The sequence below is a fragment of the Mixophyes fleayi genome, chromosome 11 (assembly GCF_038048845.1).
Source record: "Mixophyes fleayi isolate aMixFle1 chromosome 11, aMixFle1.hap1, whole genome shotgun sequence".
Lineage (NCBI taxonomy): Eukaryota > Metazoa > Chordata > Amphibia > Anura > Limnodynastidae > Mixophyes > Mixophyes fleayi.
In genome coordinates this window covers 30,831,568-30,851,086 of record NC_134412.1, presented here as the reverse complement: position 1 = coordinate 30,851,086, position 19,519 = coordinate 30,831,568, and the positions used below count along the sequence as shown (strand labels likewise).

Below are 19,519 nucleotides of genomic sequence, written 5' to 3'. Positions count from 1 at the left end.
CCAATCATTATACATGTCCAGAACGAGGCTTGACTCCTCCGCCTCTCCGGAAGTGTATTCATTATCACATCGAGGTTTGGTTTCTTTTTCACTCGTTATTCAAAGCAATGATTGGCTCCTCCGTCTCTGCGGACGTTAAGGACTGCTAGGACCAGTGTCAGTGCTAGGACAGCCTTCAACTGAGTGAAGTCTTGATTGCACTCTGGAGATCCTGTTGACTGCTTGGCAAGTCTCTTGGTTGTTAAGTCATTCAGGGCTTTGGCAATGGTACTCTAATGTGGAAAATAATTTCAGGAATGATAGTCAGACCTACCTCGCTAATACATTTCTCTACCTAGGCAATGTACCTGAAATACTTTCCCATGTCTATCTGACTATAGCTATGTCATCCAAGTATGCCTGGGCAAAGATCTGACACCCCTCCAATAGGTGATCCACTGAGCACTGAAAGGTGGCTGGGTCATTCTTCATTCTATAGGGCATTGCATTAAATTTGAAGAATCCAAACAGAGTGATGAAAACAAAGTGCTTGTGTGCGTCCCTGGTAATGGGTATCGGCTAGTACTCCTTATTAAGATCTAGTGTGGACACATAGCCGGTCTAATAGCTCATCTGCCTGTGGCATGGGTTAGGCATCTGTCACAGCTACCTCATTCATTCATACCCCCCCCTGAACATCCCAAATCCTAGTAGCCGGCTTGGTACTTTTCAGCTTCCTCGGAACTGAAATCAAGGCAAAATGTCATTGTTGCGTTGTCGGATCTTGCAGGTTTTGGTTTCCATAATTACCTCTCTCTACCGGAGATCCGGTGCCATTGCTCAGACAGACACAGGAAGGGTAGCAGCATTCTTGTCAGTCTCCAGTGCCATTGTCCAGTGTCATTGCTCACATAGAAACAGGAGGGGTGGCAGTGTCCTTATCAGTCTCCAGTGCCATTGCTCAGTGTCATTGCTCACACAGAAACAGGGGGGGTGGTAGTGTTCTTGTTACTCTCCAGTGCCATTGCTCAGTGCCATTGCGCACACAAAAACAGAAGGGGTAGCAGTGTTCTTAGAAACATAGGAACATAGAATTTGACGGTACATAAGAACCGCCTGGCCCATCTAGTCTGCCCATTAACCTATGGTACCTTAAACCCAATTTGATAATTTGTTATTTATAAGGATATTCTTATGTCTATCCCAAGCATGTTTAAACTGCTCTGCTCTACTGTATTAGCCTCGACCATCTGATGGGAGGCTATTCCACTTATCCACTATCCTTTCTGTGAAGTAGTTTTTCCTCAAATTTCCTCTGAACCTACTTCCTTCCAGTTTCAGTACATGTCCTCGTGTTCTAGTATTTCTCTTCCTTTAAAGAAAGTTTCCCTCCTGTACTGTGTTCAAATCCTTGATATATGTGAAAATTTCTATTGTGCCCCCCCCTTTCCCTTCTATGCTCCAAACTATACATATTAAGATCTTTGATTCTTTCCGGGGAAGTTTTGTGCTGTAGGCCATGCACCATTTTAGTTGCCCTTCTTTGTACAATCTCTAATATATTTATATCCTTCTGGAGATATGGCCTCCAGAATTGAACACAGTATTCTAGATGAGGCCGTACCAATGACCTATACAGTGGCATTATTACTTCTTTCTTTCTGCTACTGATTCCTCTCCCTATGCAACCAAGCATCTGACTTGTCTTCATCATTGCTTTGTTTGTTACATTGCTTACCTGCCTTTAAGTCACCTGAAATAGTGACTCCTAGATCCCTTTCCTCTTCAGTAGTTTCCATTATTATGCCCTTAATACTATATTTAGCCTTTGGATTTTTGGGACCCAAGTGCATGATTTTGCATTTTTTGGCATTAAACTGTAGTTGCCACTCTCTTGACCATTCCTCTAGTCTACCGAAATTATCAATCATTTGTTTTACCCCTCCTGGTGTGTCTAACTTGTTGCATATCTTTGTGTCATCTGCAAAAAGGCATACATTCCCTTCAATACCATTTGCAATGTCTCCAATAAAGATATTAACAGCACTGGTCCAAGTACAGATCCTTGGGGTACTCCACTGGTAACCTGTGAATGCACTCCATTTACTATAACTCTCTGTTTTCTATCTTGCAACCAATATCTTATCCATTCAACCATCTTAGAATCCAATCCCAAGCTTTCAAGTTTATTTAACAGTCTGCGATGTGGGACAGTGTCAAAAGCCTTACTAAAATCTAAATAAGCTACATCTACAACTTCTTGTCTCGGAGACTCTCCATTCTCCAGTCATTGCTCTGTGACATTGCTCACACAGAAACAGAATAATTAGGTCGCCAATTCACATGGTGGACAGTATGATTAGGTAGATTATTCAAATGTGGAGAGTATTATTATAGGGCTAGGGATATGGTTAAGGACAGGTCTAGGGACAGGATGGGACAGATATAGGGATAGGGATAGGGATAGGGAAAGGTCTATGGACAGGGTTAGAGTTAGGGATAATACTGTCTACATTTGAATTGTCAACCTAATAAATACTGTCTACATTTCAATCGTTGTCCTAATAATACTGTTATTATATTGTCGACTTTATAACTTTGTCTAGTCTGCTGTCCATCAATTATATTATGGCAATCCAACATAAGGGTGGGTGGAAACTTCAAAGGACAATTCCATTTTGCACCACTTTTCTTTTCTGCCACTGCTGTGTGGTAATGTTTCGTAGATGTGATATAAACGCCCATGTGTTTGTGCTGTTGCTCTGTCGCTTTGTAATCAGCCAACTCGCTGCAGTCTTAGGGCTAGATTTAATAAGCTGCGGGTTTGAAAAAGTGGGGATGTTGCCTATAGCAGCCAATCAGATTCTAGCTGTCATTTTGTAGAGGGTGCTAAATAAATGAAAGCTAGAATCTGATTGCTTGCTATAGGCAACATCCCCACTTTTTCAAACCCGCAACTTAGTAAATCTAGCCCTTAGAGTTCATTGACAGGACTGTTAGCTTAGCTGCCTTAAGCCCATTGGTAGCTTGTTTTGTGGGAGCCCAAACAAACCAAGCACTTCAGCCACAAAAGTGGAAATCCATGTTGCTGAAGTGCTTGTTTTTTTATACTGTACATGTCCCTTTTAATATCCAACATAAGGGTGGTTAGGAGGGCCCAATGACAATTCCATCTTGCACCACTTTTCTTTTCTGCTACTGCTGTGTGGCAATGTTTCCTACATGTGATATAAACTGCCGTGTGTTTGTGCCGTTGCTCTGTTGCTTTGTAAGTAGCCAGCTTGCTTCAGTCTTTGGCCTAAACTGGATGAAAATAATATTGTGACCTGTAAGGTGGTCAAAATTGCCTGAAAATAACTGGAAATTAATGTTATTGAGGTTAATAATAATGTAGGAATATAAAAAGAGCCAAATGATGTGATTTTTAGCATTTCTTAGCAATTTTTGCAAAAAAATACAGATCCAAAACCAAAACACGTGAAAGCGGTTTTGGCAAAACCAAAACCAAAGCACGAAGTTAATACAGATCTAAAACCAAAACCAAAACACGGGGGTCAGTGAACATCCCTATTAAAAACAAAGAGGAACTGAGTTTTACAAACGTGCGAAGGAGAGAGATGAATGTTAGGGTTCCTTATTGAAAAGGATTCCAAAACTTGACTAATTTCTCAGCCGTTCTGTGGTGGAGGTGGGAGGGTTGAAGAAAGACAGATTATAAGTTAAGGACAAGTTTGTTTATGACTTCAGCATGTTAGCCTGGCATGGAAGGTGGTGGGCACTATTAGCGTATAAGCCTGGGGTAGCCTAAACCCTTAACCAGGCCTTCTTGCTATGAGTTACATTACAATAGTCAAGTACATGTGTTCACTACGTTATACACATATTTATTACTAGAAAATGATCTCTCTCATTTCTATACATCTACTCTTGATTATTAGTTTGTAATTTTATTCATGTTCTATGTTTTTTGCTTTCTATTCTATACTCTCTCTTTTTTCCTTAAGTGAGAATTATCCTTTTTTTAATCAATTATATTTAGTAAGTTATTTCTTTTCTATGAATTTGACTCAGGGACTGATGTGAATAACTACATATTCTCTGTACATCACTGCATAATATGTTCATCACTGTTTAAATAAACAATAATAAACTGCCATTTTTGGGAATTAAAACATAAGGGAGAAAAGCTACATCTGTTCAATACCATATAAAAACCTCTAGGTGGTGATATTTCCATAGTTGTCAATATGTGGTGAAAGAAGAGCACGATCAAATGAAAATAAAATAAAACAACATTCTTTCAAAATATAATAAACTGCAACCTTGAATTATATTATATTTAGCTTTACACAACAACCTTATAACACTGTTATAAGGTTTGAGCAATGAGGAGTTTAGCTGTACATCTTTATATTGTAAACTGTGCAGATCATCTAGGTGTTAAGCTATCATGAACACTGAACAAGTAGTAATGTGACTGCAAGGCATTGAAAATGTTTTTCAATGCCTAACAAATTGGTGACACTTTGCATTTTTAATTACACATGTTTAAACTATACCAATATTTGTCCAGAAGTCAAAGTAGACACAGCATGAACATTCAAAGGATTCTGAGGAATGTAAGAAAGGGTAGGGTCACATTGCAGTTTTGGGATTTATGTAATATTCTGATTAGTAAAACACAGCGTTCTGAAGCAATGATACGCTCAGTGAGCAGAGCATTACAGTGCATGGGGAAAGCTGTTCTCATGTCTCAATAGTCACCCATGTGACCCAGCGCTAAGGCACCCGTGTGACCCAGTGCTAAGGCACCCGTGTGACCCTGCCCTATTACCAGGAGCTGGCTGGGCTGGGCTGGGGTGCAGGGGGGCATATGCCCCCACTGCCTGTCACATAGTGGGCTACCTTGGGCTGGGTCTCTGGGCTGGATGCATTTATTGTCCTTTGAAATGTTACTAATAGGCTGTTGAGCCGAGACTTCCCCCCTCCCCCCGGGCTAAAGTATTCCAGCCCTCCCCTGCCTAAGACTCTGCCCAACAATTCAAAGTAATGGGTGTGACACTTCTGTGTATATTACTGCATTGTTAGAGAATCTGATTTTTACTAGCCTCTACTTTTTCTTGCCCTCAATTGTAAATGTGATTTTTTTATTCACTGCCAGTAAATTTACTGATGGTTGGCAACCTTGTGCTATAATGTTATTTGTATTCATATTATACTAGAGAAACTTGGCAACAACCACCTTAAATTAAACTGAAATGCAATGACTAAATTACTTTATTAACCGAATTCAATAACTTTTTCATACACTACATTACATGTACAAGGTTTAACAACGGATTATAATGAATAAATAACTATAATATTAATCACTATATTAAAGGAACTAAATAACTTCCTTATACACTACAATATATGTATAACTTCTTCCTTCAAAGTTACATTGCTGGGCATGGTCCCTGCAAGATGCACTGATATATGTGGCTGCAAATAACTGTCATAGTTGCCAGATCACCCAGCAGGTCACATGTTTCAGGTCACCCAGCAGGTGCGCAGGGAGAGTTCACTAACTGTCACAGTTTCCAGAGTAGCCAGCAGGTGCACAGGTGCAGTGCTAAATGTCACATTTTCCAGAGGGCAATGGTAATGCATTGTTATAACTGGCAGGCAGACGTTTTGCGAAATAACTCAGAAACGATGCAACTAATCACAAGGCCAATATTTTTCTGCAAATCTACAGACCAAGACCTCTAGTTTGGCATATGATGCTCAGACAACGGCATCATAGAAATAAGTCGCTCATAAAGGTCATACTTACGTTACTAATATATAAATTAGAAGGCAACACATGTATTAAGATATAAGACTGAGAAAACAACACTTGTGCAGCACAAGTGGGCATTCCACATATAGGTGTCTCTAAGCAGATATTTTACCAACATCAAACTCTAAAACAAACGTTCACATTATTTTAAAATGGATTTTAGATATATACATTTATAGGAAAATAAATTAAAAGGATAACTTGTATGTAAACAGACTTGTATGTAAACAGTTTATGCAGGTAATCCATGTCTTGAAGATCTTAAGCAGTGTAATGAGAGCCAAATAGACACAATAGGATTATATGTAAGTACGTTCAGTGTGCACATGTTAAGACAATGGAGATGGTAAAGTAATACTAACAAAATCACCAAAATAGGGTTAATCCAACTTCATCATTGTTCCAACTCTAGTTATACATTATAAACTTAAAAATACAGGGCGGAAAGGCATTATGTGGAGCAGTGAAACAAAACCTGAACTTGCAGATTGTCTCACTGGAACTTTGCACCTCTGCACAACAGCCAGTTTCTCTGCAAAACTCAATTTATGTGAAATTTTGTTGCAATTTCACTTATCTCTCTGGTTGTCATATTAAGCTAGCAAAATATTGATGTGTTTAAGCAGTCACTGGAATGTCAAAGACTGCTCTTTTTGCACTAGAATGAAAGTCATCTTGAGAGGCAACCAAATGAAGTAATCTCATTTTGTTTCTGTCAACAAAGATAGAAGTTATATAATATTCATTTTCCAGTGCATTATTTTCTTAATTTATAATCTACTTATAAAAGTAGTGATATAGCCTATATTAGTGGAGCTATATAAATAAATAAATAGATGATGATGATGATGATGATTATGATGATGATATGGTGGGAGTTTTGTAGAACAGGCAGTTTATTAATTCAAAATAAAGTATTTTAACTCAGAGGAATAAAATAACGGTTGAAAACGACTTTTGGACGGCCACATCCGTCATCGCAAAATGCCCCCACATGCCCCTCAATTGCTTCAAAATTCCACCACATGCCCTCAGATCCCTGCTTGCCACACCATACACTAACATGCACTCAGACCCCTAGTAGTCCTCAGATCCCACATATAGTCCCTTATGTCGCTAAGACCTTCCCACATGCCCCCAACATGCCAGTCAGACATCATCACATGTCCATCAGTCCTCTCCCATATGCCTTCTCCCACATGCCCTCTCAGACCGCCCCCACATATCTTCTCACCTCCCACACATGCCCCCAACATGCCACTCAGACATCATCACATGCCCATCAGTCCTCTCCCACATGCCTTCTCCCACATGTCTTCTCAGACCGCCCCCACATATCTTCTCACCTCCCACACATGCCCCCAACATGCCACTCAGACATCATCACATGCCCATCAGTCCTCTCCCACATGCCTTCTCCCACATGTCTTCTCAGACCGCCCCCACATATCTTCTCACCCCCCACACATGCCCCCAACATGCCACTCAGACATCATCACATGCCCATCAGTCCTCTTCCACATGCCTTCTCCCACATGCCCCCTCAGACCGCCCCCACATATCTTCTCACCTCCCACACATGCCCCCAACATGCCACTCAGACATCATCACATGCCCATCAGTCCTCTCCCACATGCCTTCTCCCACATGTCTTCTCAGACCGCCCCCACATATCTTCTCACCCCCCACACATGCCCCCAACATGCCACTCAGACATCATCACATGCCCATCAGTCCTCTCCCACATGTCTTCTCAGACCGCCCCAACATATCTTCTCACCTCCCACACATGCCCCCAACATGCCACTCAGACATCATCACATGCCCATCAGTCCTCTCCCACATGCCTTCTCCCACATGTCTTCTCAGACCGCCCCCACATATCTTCTCACCCCCCACACATGCCCCCAACATGCCACTCAGACATCATCACATGCCCATCAGTCCTCTCCCCCCATATGCCTTCTCCCACATGTCTTCTCAGACCGCCCCCACATATCTTCTCACCTCCCACACATGCCCCCAACATGCCACTCAGACATCATCACATGCCCATCAGTCCTCTCCCACATGCCTTCTCTCACATGTCTTCTCAGACCGCCCCCACATATCTTCTCACCTCCCACACATGCCCCCAACATGCCACTCAGACATCATCACATGCCCATCAGTCCTCTTCCACATGTCTTCTCAGACCACCCCCACATATTTTCTCACCTCCCACACATGCCCCCAACATGCCACTCAGACATCATCACATGCCCATCAGTCCTCTCCCATATGCCTTCTCCCACATGTCTTCTCAGACCGCCCCCACATATCTTCTCACCTCCCACACATGCCCCCAACATGCCACTCAGACATCATCACATGCCCATCAGTCCTCTCCCACATGCCTTCTCTCACATGTCTTCTTAGACCGCCCCCACATATCTTCTCACCTCCCACACATGCCCCCAACATGCCACTCAGACATCATCACATGCCCATCAGTCCTCTCCCATATGCCTTCTCCCACATGTCTTCTCAGACCGCCCCCACATATCTTCTCACCATCCACACATGCCCCCAACATGCCACTCAGACATCATCACATGCCCATCAGTCCTCTCCCACATGTCTTCTCAGACCGCCCCCACATATCTTCTCACCTCCCACACATGCCCCCAACATGCCACTCAGACATCATCACATGCCCATCAGTCCTCTCCCACATGCCTTCTCCCACATGTCTTCTCAGACCGCCCCCACATATCTTCTCACCTCCCACACCTGCCCCCAACATGCCACTCAGACATCATCACATGCCCATCAGTCCTCTCCCACATGCCTTCTCCCACATGTCTTCTCAGACCGCCCCCACATATCTTCTCACCTCCCACACATGCCCCCAACATGCCACTCAGACATCATCACATGCCCATCAGTCCTCTCCCACATGCCTTCTCAGACCGCCCCCACATATCTTCTCACCTCCCACACATGCCCCCAACATGCCACTCAGACATCATCACATGCCCATCAGTCCTCTCCCACATGCCTTCTCCCACATGTCTTCTCAGACCGCCCCCACATATCTTCTCACCTCCCACACATGCCTTCTCACTCCTCCACCACTTACCTTCACAGATAGAGCTCGCACAGGAAGGAGGGAGATCATACAGTGCAGAGCAAACTGCACTCACTCTTCCTCCACTGGTTGTGTGACCTCCCTGAGTTGTACATAGGTCATGTTTTGCTGCTCCCAATCAGTCTTATTCTCTGATTTAAAACGAAGCTGAGAATAAGAGCGATTGGGAGCATATAGCCAAGGGCTGCAGGTGAAGGCTTGCTGGGCCATCTGTTGCCCTCCACTGCCCTACACCATATGACATATTAGAAAAAGGGGGGGCACAGAGGTTAGCATTGCTGCCTCACAGTGCTGGGGTCATGAGTTAGATTCTGATCAGAGCCTTATCTGTGTGGAGTTTTCAAATTCTCCCCTGTTTGCTTGGGTTTTTCCCACAGTTCAAACATATTCTGGAGGGTTAATTGACAAAATGGACCCTAGTGTGTGTACTAGTATTCCTATATTTGTGGGGATACTGATCTGTTTACACACCAACACTGTGTGGACCTCAGCTGCAGTGGGGACACATAATGAGTTCCCCCCCAAAACTGACTAATGCCTGTCAATACAGGAGACCTTGCTAATATAGTCAGCATCAAAATCTGGCATGTCCCAATGTCCCCATGAGTCACTTTTCTCTGACAAAAAAATATGGGCCATGACACAGCAGTGGTGGTGGCTCCGAAAATAACCTGAGAGCAGAGGAGACGAGTATGTCCATGACCATTCAGTGGACAGTGGTTCAGACACCAGCAATGACAGCGGGTTAGAGGATCAATACGAAGGAACACAGAGACTCACTCTACACACAATGATTCTTGACCTGATGACAGCAGTGGTCTAAACACAGAAAGCCTAAAAGCTGATGTTTTTTTTTTAAAAAAACACTTTCTAAAAAAAAGTGACGGCTCCAGCGTGTAAAAAAAATGCAGTACTGCCTGTACTGTGAGAAACTTGTCTCAAAAATAGTTCAGCATATCGAGCATATTCACCGTAATGAGACTGAAGTTGTTTGGCCTACGAAATTTCCCAAGCACTCGAAGGAAAAGTGCCTGCAATTAGCACTTCTTCAGAATTGAGGCATTTTTTTTGCATAACTCCTAGATAATAAAGACAGCATGTGGTGTTCTGATTCCATGCAAACTACCAGACAAAGACATGGTTCCCGAAGGTTTCATGCGTGTTGCTTGCTAAGGCTTGTTTGCAAGAAAATATCAGAAAATACCAGCTCAGTCTGTTCCACATGACATCAGCGGTGGCTTTTGGAAGCTTTGAAGCAACATGACCCTAGATGCAATTTTGCTCACAGTTAAAAATCATAGATGCATCAATCAGATGAGACAGGAACTCATCATTTGAGTCAGATCAGATGTCGGCAAATATGAGAACATCTGTCAGAAGCTTTGAGAAATGGGATGGCTACCCCTTTGGAGAAGATGGGATTCTTTACCATTCCATAATTCTGCATGTAGTAGATGTGGTGAAGCTGTTATCTGACTATGTTGATGAAACTGGTACATTCAAGACACCCTCACTGACGCTGAAGGCCTGGCATGACTTGCAAAAGATTTTGAGTATTGTGGAATGCAGAGCAATGATGTACGGCTGCACTTCTGTGGTGGAAAATGCATGCAACTTCAAGAAGATGTATGAGGCAAGATGGAACGAGCTGATATCATTGGCTGCCTTAAAAACTCTGAAGGAGTCGAAGTGGAACCTGTCTCAGCTCTTACTTTTCACTGAAGATGAGAAACAGCAGAGATACCAAAGCAATTTATCCACCGAGCTTTCACTTCAATACTTGCTAAGGTCACCCTGGCACAGGTGATCTTATTCCATCAAAGAAGGCGAGGAGTATTTTTCAAGATTCTGTCGACTACTTTTCCCTCTAGAGAAACTCCGGATCTCCATGAAGCTCTTGCTCTAGCACAGGGTTGTCCAACCCGCGGGCCGCATGCGGCCCAGCACGCCTGTAAATGTGGCCCAGAAGGAGTTTTGGTTGTGGCAAGGGGGCAGCGCTTTTAATGGAAAAAAAATCCTGCAAAAAAAAAAGAAAAGAAACTACTTACCTAGCGGTCACGTCAGCTGGTACTCCGGCTCCCTCCCTTGTCTCCTCCTCCGTGCAGCGCTCGCAATGAATGTCGGGCGTGATGTCATCACGCGCAACATCCATTGCGGAGCGCAGCACAGAGGAGTCACCCGCGCGAGAAGAACAATCAGCAGCACAGAATTGGAGAAGAAGAGAAGAGGACAGGAGAACAAGCCGATTAAAAGGTAAGTTAAGGGGGATTTTTTTTATTATTTCAAGGGACGCTGACAAGTGAATAAAAGTCACCTGGTCCTGGAGCATCATGGACCTTATCTCCCTGCTACATACTTCTACTTGTAATACTAATGGGGCATTATATATTATTCTCTTTGGCCCATTATAAGTTGTTATCCCTTAACTAACATAGTGGTGTAATTATCAAAACAGGTCACAATTTGGGGTCACAGTGGTGTATATGTCAGGTACCGCAGGCCTGGTCAGGGCACCCTGATATACAATGCCTGGCTTAAATGATATTGCATTGAAATAATACAAAAAGTGATTATAGGATAATAACTAGAGAGGATTTATTGAACAGGGCGATTGAAAGGTAAGTATAGGTGGATTTGAAAAAAAATTGATATATATATATATATATATATATATATATATATATATATTATATATCACTTTTTTTCTCATATAAATATATGTTAACTATGTTTTCTATGGTTTTTTGGATGATCAGCTATCGTTATTGTATCTTATGTGCGGCCCAAACCAACTCGTCGTCTGCCAATGTGGCCCAGGGAAGCTAAAAGGTTGGACACCCCTGCTCTAGCACTTTTTGAGCTTGAAAAGAAGGGCTGCCAGCACATGGATTAAAATCTGGGGAAAACTAGGAAGAAAAGTAAAAATAAATGGTGTTGATGATGAATCCTGCTGACACAAGTAATGCAAAGTGCAGTGAAACTTCTGCAGAGAAGTGTGAACAATGTGGAAAATATCTACATGTTTGCCAGACCAGCTGTATTGTCACATTTCAGAATCTCCGATTGAATACAACTCTTTGCTCAGAATGTGGAGTAAAAATCCCAAACACTGACTTCCACTAAGCTTGAAAAGCATGTTGCCATTCTTTCAAAGGTTCCCAACCTAAATGATACAGAATTGAATCAATTGGCAGACTTTGTGAGCATGACATCAGGATGCAATGGCAGTATTACCATCTCCCATAAAGTGCCCTCCAACTCCCCAAGATCAGAAATTTTATTATGGCACTCGAGAGGGGAAGACTGGGTGAATTCAAAGGCAAGAATTTAAAAGAGGTGGACATTGGTCCAGCTACACAGTGACGACTCAGAAAATAAGCAATCCCCTGAACCAGAGAGACTTGTGGAGATGCATTCGGTTGACACATTCTTGTCAGAAGGTAAAGAAGGTGTATGGATCCAGCAACATGGATCAAAGCCCAGCCAAAGCTTCCAAAGGTTGGGGTAGCACACGGTTTTGTTACTCAAAGCATGTTTTTTTCTGTCTTGAGCAGACTCATAAAGAACTCTGCTTCTTTTCACACAGAAGTGCAAAGGAAAGCCTGGGACAGAGACGAGATCCAAGCTGTGGACAAGCACATAATGAAGTTTATTCAGACAAGCAGGGTGCCTGTAAAGCATGATTGCTTTACATGTATCATGGCTGAACCATCAGCACTGAGAGATCGAAACTGATTAGCTGTGAAATTCTACAAAAATTACTGCATAACAACTATAAAGAGAAATAAAATAGTTGAATGTATACACAGTGTTTGACAGTGATCTGTTTGACTAGCCACGGCTATGTGTCAGTGTATGAAGATGTCCAGAATACATGAAACTGTCCCCACAAGGCAGTTAGGTGTCAATTCTTTGGTCTAAGTCAAACTGAAAATCTCACATGGTAACTGTTGTCACCTGCCCATTTTTCCTCACGCCTTTTTTTAAATTGCGACACATTGGTAGAAGAACCTGGGCCACTTGCTTATGGTTGCCTCAGGTCAAAGTTGCCAACCCTCCCCTTCTCACAGCTTAACCAAATCAAGTTGAGTTTTGCACATTCTTGCAGGTGACGATCTTCTGGGCATCTCATTTCAATAGGACATCTTTGTATCATGTAGATGCATTTTATATGAGCTAGCACATTTATATATGTGCATAAGGCATGTAACTAAAACATTAAAATGTACATATGTGATACATTCAAAGGAAGATACACCAAAGGTGTTATAAAGTCAGCGCTACCCACATCAAATAATGTTATTGCCAAGTATAGTCCATAAAAGATTTCCTTGATCCAATAGTAGAACTTTAATTCCAGCTGCTCTATCCCAAATAGAAATACGGATCAATGTCACACAGTTGAATGTTGTAGTAACAAAATAGAGGAATATGCACTAAGAGAAAATATCAATGAAAGTCCCAATAGATCAAATGCAAGATGGTTTTGGGTTTATGTATTCATAAAATATATGCACTTACATTGGGCTAAATCATGCATACTCTGGGCACTTTGGCAGTCCCCTCTCCTCTTTAGGTAATTTGTCCCCTTTCCAGGATGAAGAATCAAATGGTGCAAAATCAAGCAGAATCTGGGCACTTTGGCAATCCCTTCCAGATAACATGCAGGATATCTGGATGGAATAACCAGGTCCAGTAGTAGATCAAGTTGGAAACACTTTATTATAGATAAAAATACAAATCTATGCACTTACAGTTTTTGTACTTATAGAGCACTTTGGGGCTTATGGTAGCCATGAACTATGTAGAAAACAAGGAACCTGCTTCTAAGTAAGCGCTCTGCAACTAGTTTCAAAGTGCAATACTTCTTCCTCAAACATCAGATGCACGTAATACCTGAATTAAAGACAATCCAATATACCCTGGATCTCATGATATATTTAGTACATTATTGATGCAGCAACTAGAAAGTTTTCACAACAATTAAGGGAATGTCCCAAAAGTGATAGTAGCCTAATGCCATTTCTATTTATATAAACACCTAAATGCTCTCCGCACGATTCACTGACTCATCTTCATTAAAATTACTTTTATCTCCTATAATAACCCTGTCCTGGCCTGGTAACATGCTCACTTCAGACCTAGATAAGGTAGCTCAAGGTAGCTCAACAACCTGCAAAAGTGCTCTTACACTACTGAGCACCACTAAGCATTTCCTGCTCCAATGCTGATTTTCTCCACTATAAATTCATCCTTTTTTCTTAAAACACTGCCATTTCACTTTAAAAGCAAACCTACTTTACCTCTTTTATACCTACCCAGGCTTCTAACCACTGACGTCTCGCTGCCCACTTGCACCACTTACCTCTTCTTCCCCCATAGCACCAGAGCCGGATTTAGACCTCATAGGGCCCTAGGCAGGATACTGGTTTTGGGCCCCCTCCCTGAAACAATCCATAGCACTATATTTTTGCAGCCTTCCATATACCCCTATAGTTACGTAGAAGTGAAAGCATGTGCCGCCGCATGCCTACCATATACTCCTATAGTTACGTAGAAGTGAAAGCATGTGCCGCCGCATGCCTACCATATACTCCTATAGTTACGTAGATATGAAAGCATGTGCTGCCGCGCAGCGGCGGCATGCCGCCAAAGGAGGTGAGGGCGTGGCTTGCATCTTTGGGGGCGTACCTAACATGTGAAAAGAGCAAGGCCACCCTGCTGCAGAAAAAGGCACCCCTAAATAATTACCAAGCAGTCCCGTTTTTTTAAGTAGTTGGGTCAAAACAACTTAATAAATATTTAAGTCAGGGCAGAAATACTTACTTAAATTGTTTGCAAAAATAATACGCATAAATTCAAGTATGTGCTCTTGTCACTTTTGCCCCTCTATCATCACACTGTGCCCCTTCATTGTCACTTTTGCCCCTTCACAATATCACATGTGCCCTTTCACCATCACCACCTCTGTGCCAATCACCATCACCACCTCTGTGCCCATCACCACCTCTGTGCCCTTCACCATCACCACTTCTGGGCCAATCACCATCACCACCTCTGTGCCTCTTCACCATCACCACCTCTGTGCCCTTCACCATCACCACTTCTGTGCCAATCACCATCACCACCTCTGTGCCTCTTCACCATCACCACCTCTGTGCCCATCACCACCTCTGTGCCTCTTCACCATCACCACCTCTGTGCCCTTCACCATCACCACCTCTGTGCCAATCACCATCACCACCTCTGTGCCAATCACCATCACCAATTCTGTGCCCCTTCACCATCACCACTTCTGTGCCAATCACCATCACCACTTCTGTGCCAATCACCATCTCTGTGCCCTTCACCATCACCACCTCTGTGCCCTTCACCATCACCACCTCTGTGCCCATCACCACCTCTGTGCCAATCACCATCACCAATTCTATGCCCCTTCACCATCACCACCTCTGTGCCAATCACTATCACCAATTCTGTGCCCCTTCACCATCACCACCTCTGTGCCAATCACCATCACCACTTCTGTGCCAATCACCATCTCTGTGCCCTTCACCATCACCACCTCTGTGCCCATCACCATCACCACTTCTGTGCCCCTTCACCATCACCACCTCTGTCCCTCCGTTGTTTTACTTGCCTTTCTACTCCGGCGCGCTGCTCCTCCTTGGTCAGTCCAGATTTAAAAAAAAGAGTCACGTGATCGCTCGTCGGATCCCGGCAGCCTCTCTTCCTCTCTATCACTGAGACACTGAGAGGAGAAGAGGCTGCCGGGACCAGATTCGCGGGACCCGACCCCCCCTCCCCCGATTCGCGGCACCCGACCCCCCCCCCTCCCCCGACTCGCGGCACCCCCCATCCCCCACACGAGTCGCGGGGAGGTGCTACAATTTTTTAAAAAAATTGCTCCTGTCCCCCCCAGCTGTGCCCCCCGAGAGCCGCTAGTCCCTAGGCAGGTGCCTAGGTTGCCTAGCGGTAAATCCGGCCCTGCATAGCACACTTACTTTAAAAACAAAATCAAAACCATTCGACTGGATAAATCCTTAATCTAGATTTGCACACCCCATCCATCTTCTTCTTCTGCTCTCTAAAATCCATCCTCAGTTCATTCTCCCCCTTAACTGAGGATGAAGTCTCTGCTCTAATATCTTCATCTTACTCAACAACCTGCCCTTCAACCCAATTCTCTCCCAACTTCTGCCCTCCCTCTCCCCCAATGCATGTCCACCTCTAGCTCATTTCTTCAACCTGTCTCTCTCCACTGTCACATTCCCGTCCTCCGTTAAATATGTGTTAATCTCACCTATCCTAAAGAAAACAAGCCTCACTCTCAAACTACCACCTTATTTCTCTCCTCCCCATCTACTTGAGCAGTTCTTGTTCAACCACTTTGCTCACTTACTGTTCTCTATCTACCTTCTTGACTCTGCAATCAGGCTACCACCCCCAACATTTCACTAAGATTTCCCCCACAACAGCGAACAATTATCCACTTAGAGCAAAAGGTAACTTTTCCATATTCATCCTCCTGGATCTTTCTGCTGCATTCAACACCAATAATTACCCTATTCTTCTACACAAGCTTTACACCATTGTCCTTATAACACAGTTCTCTTTTGGTTCACTTCCTACCTATCCAACACTTCCTTCGGTGCCTCCACCTCTGACACATCCTCAGCTCCTCTCCCACTATCTGACGGGCCCCACAAGACTATGTTCTGGGCCCTCTGCTTTTCTTACTTTACACCTTTTCGGTTGGTGCACTAATTAGTTGATTCGACCTCCAGTACCACTTCTATGCTATCAACATCAAATCTATCTCTCCTCCCTGACCTCTATTGTTCTTTACAATCTCATGTGACTAACCATCTTTATGCTATTTTCACATGGATCTTCCAATGTACCTAATGCTCCACATGTCCAACCAGAGTTCATCATATTCTCTCCTCCCAGAGTCAAAACCACCCCTCAACTCTCCCTTACCAACAATGATAGCCCAATTTCCTAAAACTTTTGTCTCTGTCCTCCGCTTTACATCGCACATCCAGCCTGTTTCCTAGACCTTCAATATTTTGCTGGAATAGGCCCTTTTCTTACACAAGAAGCAATCAAAACCTGTACCCATTGTCTTATCATCTCCCTCAAGTACTGAAACCACCTCCTATCTTGGCATTCCCCTCATCCATCTTACCCTGCTGCAATCCATCCTAAATGCTCCAGCAAGACTGAACTTCCTTTCTCTCCCCTCTACAACTGATGCAACACTTTGCAAATTCCAAAACTTGGTCCCCATATGCTCCAGAAACCAATTTAAAATACTCACCCTCACCTAGAAAGCCCTAAACAACACCATCCTATCATACATCTCAAATCTTATCTCAAAATTCTCTCCTTCATGCCCTCTTTAATCTGACTTCATCTCTGATAACCACCTCTCACTTCTACCTACAAGTATTTGTCTGTGCCACTAAACACTTGGATGGAATAAGTGGAAATCCCTATCATTCCTCAGCAGACTCTACCCCAGACTTCAAACCTCTAAAAACTGTCTGAACACCCACCTCTTTATTAGAGACTTCCTTATTCCCACCTATACTACTCACACTGTATACTCTCACTTCTATCTCAATCTCCACTCTGACTCAAACGCACTCCACTTATCTCAGATCTGCCGTTCCCCACTAGATTGAAAGCTCTCCGTCCACCCTTTGTTTTCACATCACCTTTGTTTTCTACACTGCTAGGTGCTGCAAAGCACTGCGGAAAATTGCAAATCAACCGTAATAAGATTAAAGCTAACTCCAACGACTGATCTCAAACCTGAAAATTGTTGCACAAAGCATCTGGAATGGCGTATGCATCTGTGTATGCACCTGGCACATTTGTGGCCAAAATGAGCTCTGCATCTCTTTTTCCAGGTTCATAACTGACACGTCAGTGACTCGTACATGGAAATAGATGCAACTCAAGTGAAAGTGAATTTGTGGGACTAGGAATTGTTAGCAATAATGTATTTCCTGAAATATGTTGCCTGCCCTGTAGTGAACTTATCCAAATCTAGACTGTGTGTTGTAAGCAAATGCTCAATCTGACATATTTTCTTTTTAGGAAGCTGCCACATCCTATTTCATGATGGTTTGCTTTCAGAAATCCCATTAGCCAACGAGCCATTGAGGTCTTTCTGTGATGAGAAAGTCTTTTGTGTTATGATAGGATTCTATTCCCACAGCCAGATATTCTCTCAACTCATTGTGTTGTTCAATTTCTTTTTAGACTTTCTGCCTACCACAAATTAAGGAAGCTGATAAAGCAGAATACATACATTAACTGGCCTGAAGACCCTCGAGGCGATGAATTCTTCTGGTTCAAGCTTCGGAAAGCATTAGATGTCGACATATTAGAAGAGGAAAACATACAGTTTTCTGTGATTAACTGACCACGTCCATGTTATGAATGTGAAGTTTCTAATGCACTAACTTTAAGTCGTATATCATTTTCCCAAAAATTAGTTAAAATTTGAACACCACTTTTTCATACTGAAGAATGCAAAGATTAACCAACTTGCACACGTAAGCAATATTCACCTACTCATGCAAAAACACAGCACTAAAGAGAAAAACTTGATACTTTTGTGACACAGTTTAGGTGGTTAGTGTCAGAGGCGAAATTAGTGAGCTGACCCTCTGGATCAGCCATACAGTGGGCTCCATTATCTCCATGGGCCCCGATGCACTGCACTTGCCGCACCAATGGTAGTTCTGCCACTAGTCAGTGTAAGATCAGATGGTCCACTTACAAAGATGACACACTGATTAGTATTAAGTGAAAAAAGACAAGTTTTATGTAAAGATGCACAGCTTATTTTGGGGTTTTTTTTAACAAAAAATGCCACTAAACTAGATGTTTGTAGGGTATGAATGTCAGGAATTGATAGTCCTTGTTTGCCTTCTTTTTGTTGAATCACAGTAAGGATGCCCGTTATATTAATCTGCACCACTCAAATGCAGAGGTGTTGGTGATGCCTCTGAAACCTGGGATTGCCTGATTGGCTTCAATAAATTCCAAATTCAGCTCTACCTGAAGAATTCTTAAGATGATGAAGCCATCTACTTGAACAAGGGTTCACAAGCCTGTCCTCAGGAAACCCCCCTCTGTGGATATCCTTCCATGAGAGCACATTGATTCCTTCTGTGCACAGATGAATGTCTTATATTCATTAAAAACCTGTGTTACTTTGATGGGATCCACAAAACACGCACTGTTGGTGAGACCTGAGAAAGGTTTTTGACAACCATTGTGTATCAGATCTTCACCACCCTTGATACAATTACAAATATTCACAACGTGCAGGATTACGAAATGGGAAAGACAAAATTTATTAGATGGAGGTGTTAATATACTGTGTACAATAATGTAATATACAAAAATTTTATTGTTTAGGTTACTGCATATTTATGTATACAATATGTTGTTATGTTGTAATAAAAAAATATTTAAAAATATATTTTTGAAAAATTCAGCTGTAATTGTAAACAAATATATTCTTTATTAATAAACAGATCCAGTAAGTCAATATATTTGCTTAG

General features: G+C 42.7%; 1 protein-coding gene across 2 annotated transcripts in view; it reads left to right on the top strand.

The window, feature by feature from the left end:
- The window catches only part of LOC142106801 (uncharacterized), a 43,046-nt gene extending 24,242 nt beyond the window's left edge, over positions 1-18,804 (top strand). For both annotated transcript variants that reach the window (XM_075189813.1, XM_075189812.1), the window contains exon 3: positions 18,207-18,804. In XM_075189813.1, the coding sequence (XP_075045914.1) occupies positions 18,207-18,369 (163 nt within the window). In that variant the 3' untranslated portion in view covers positions 18,370-18,804. The remainder of the gene's footprint in view (positions 1-18,206) is intronic.
- The last annotated feature ends 715 nt before the right edge of the window (positions 18,805-19,519 follow it).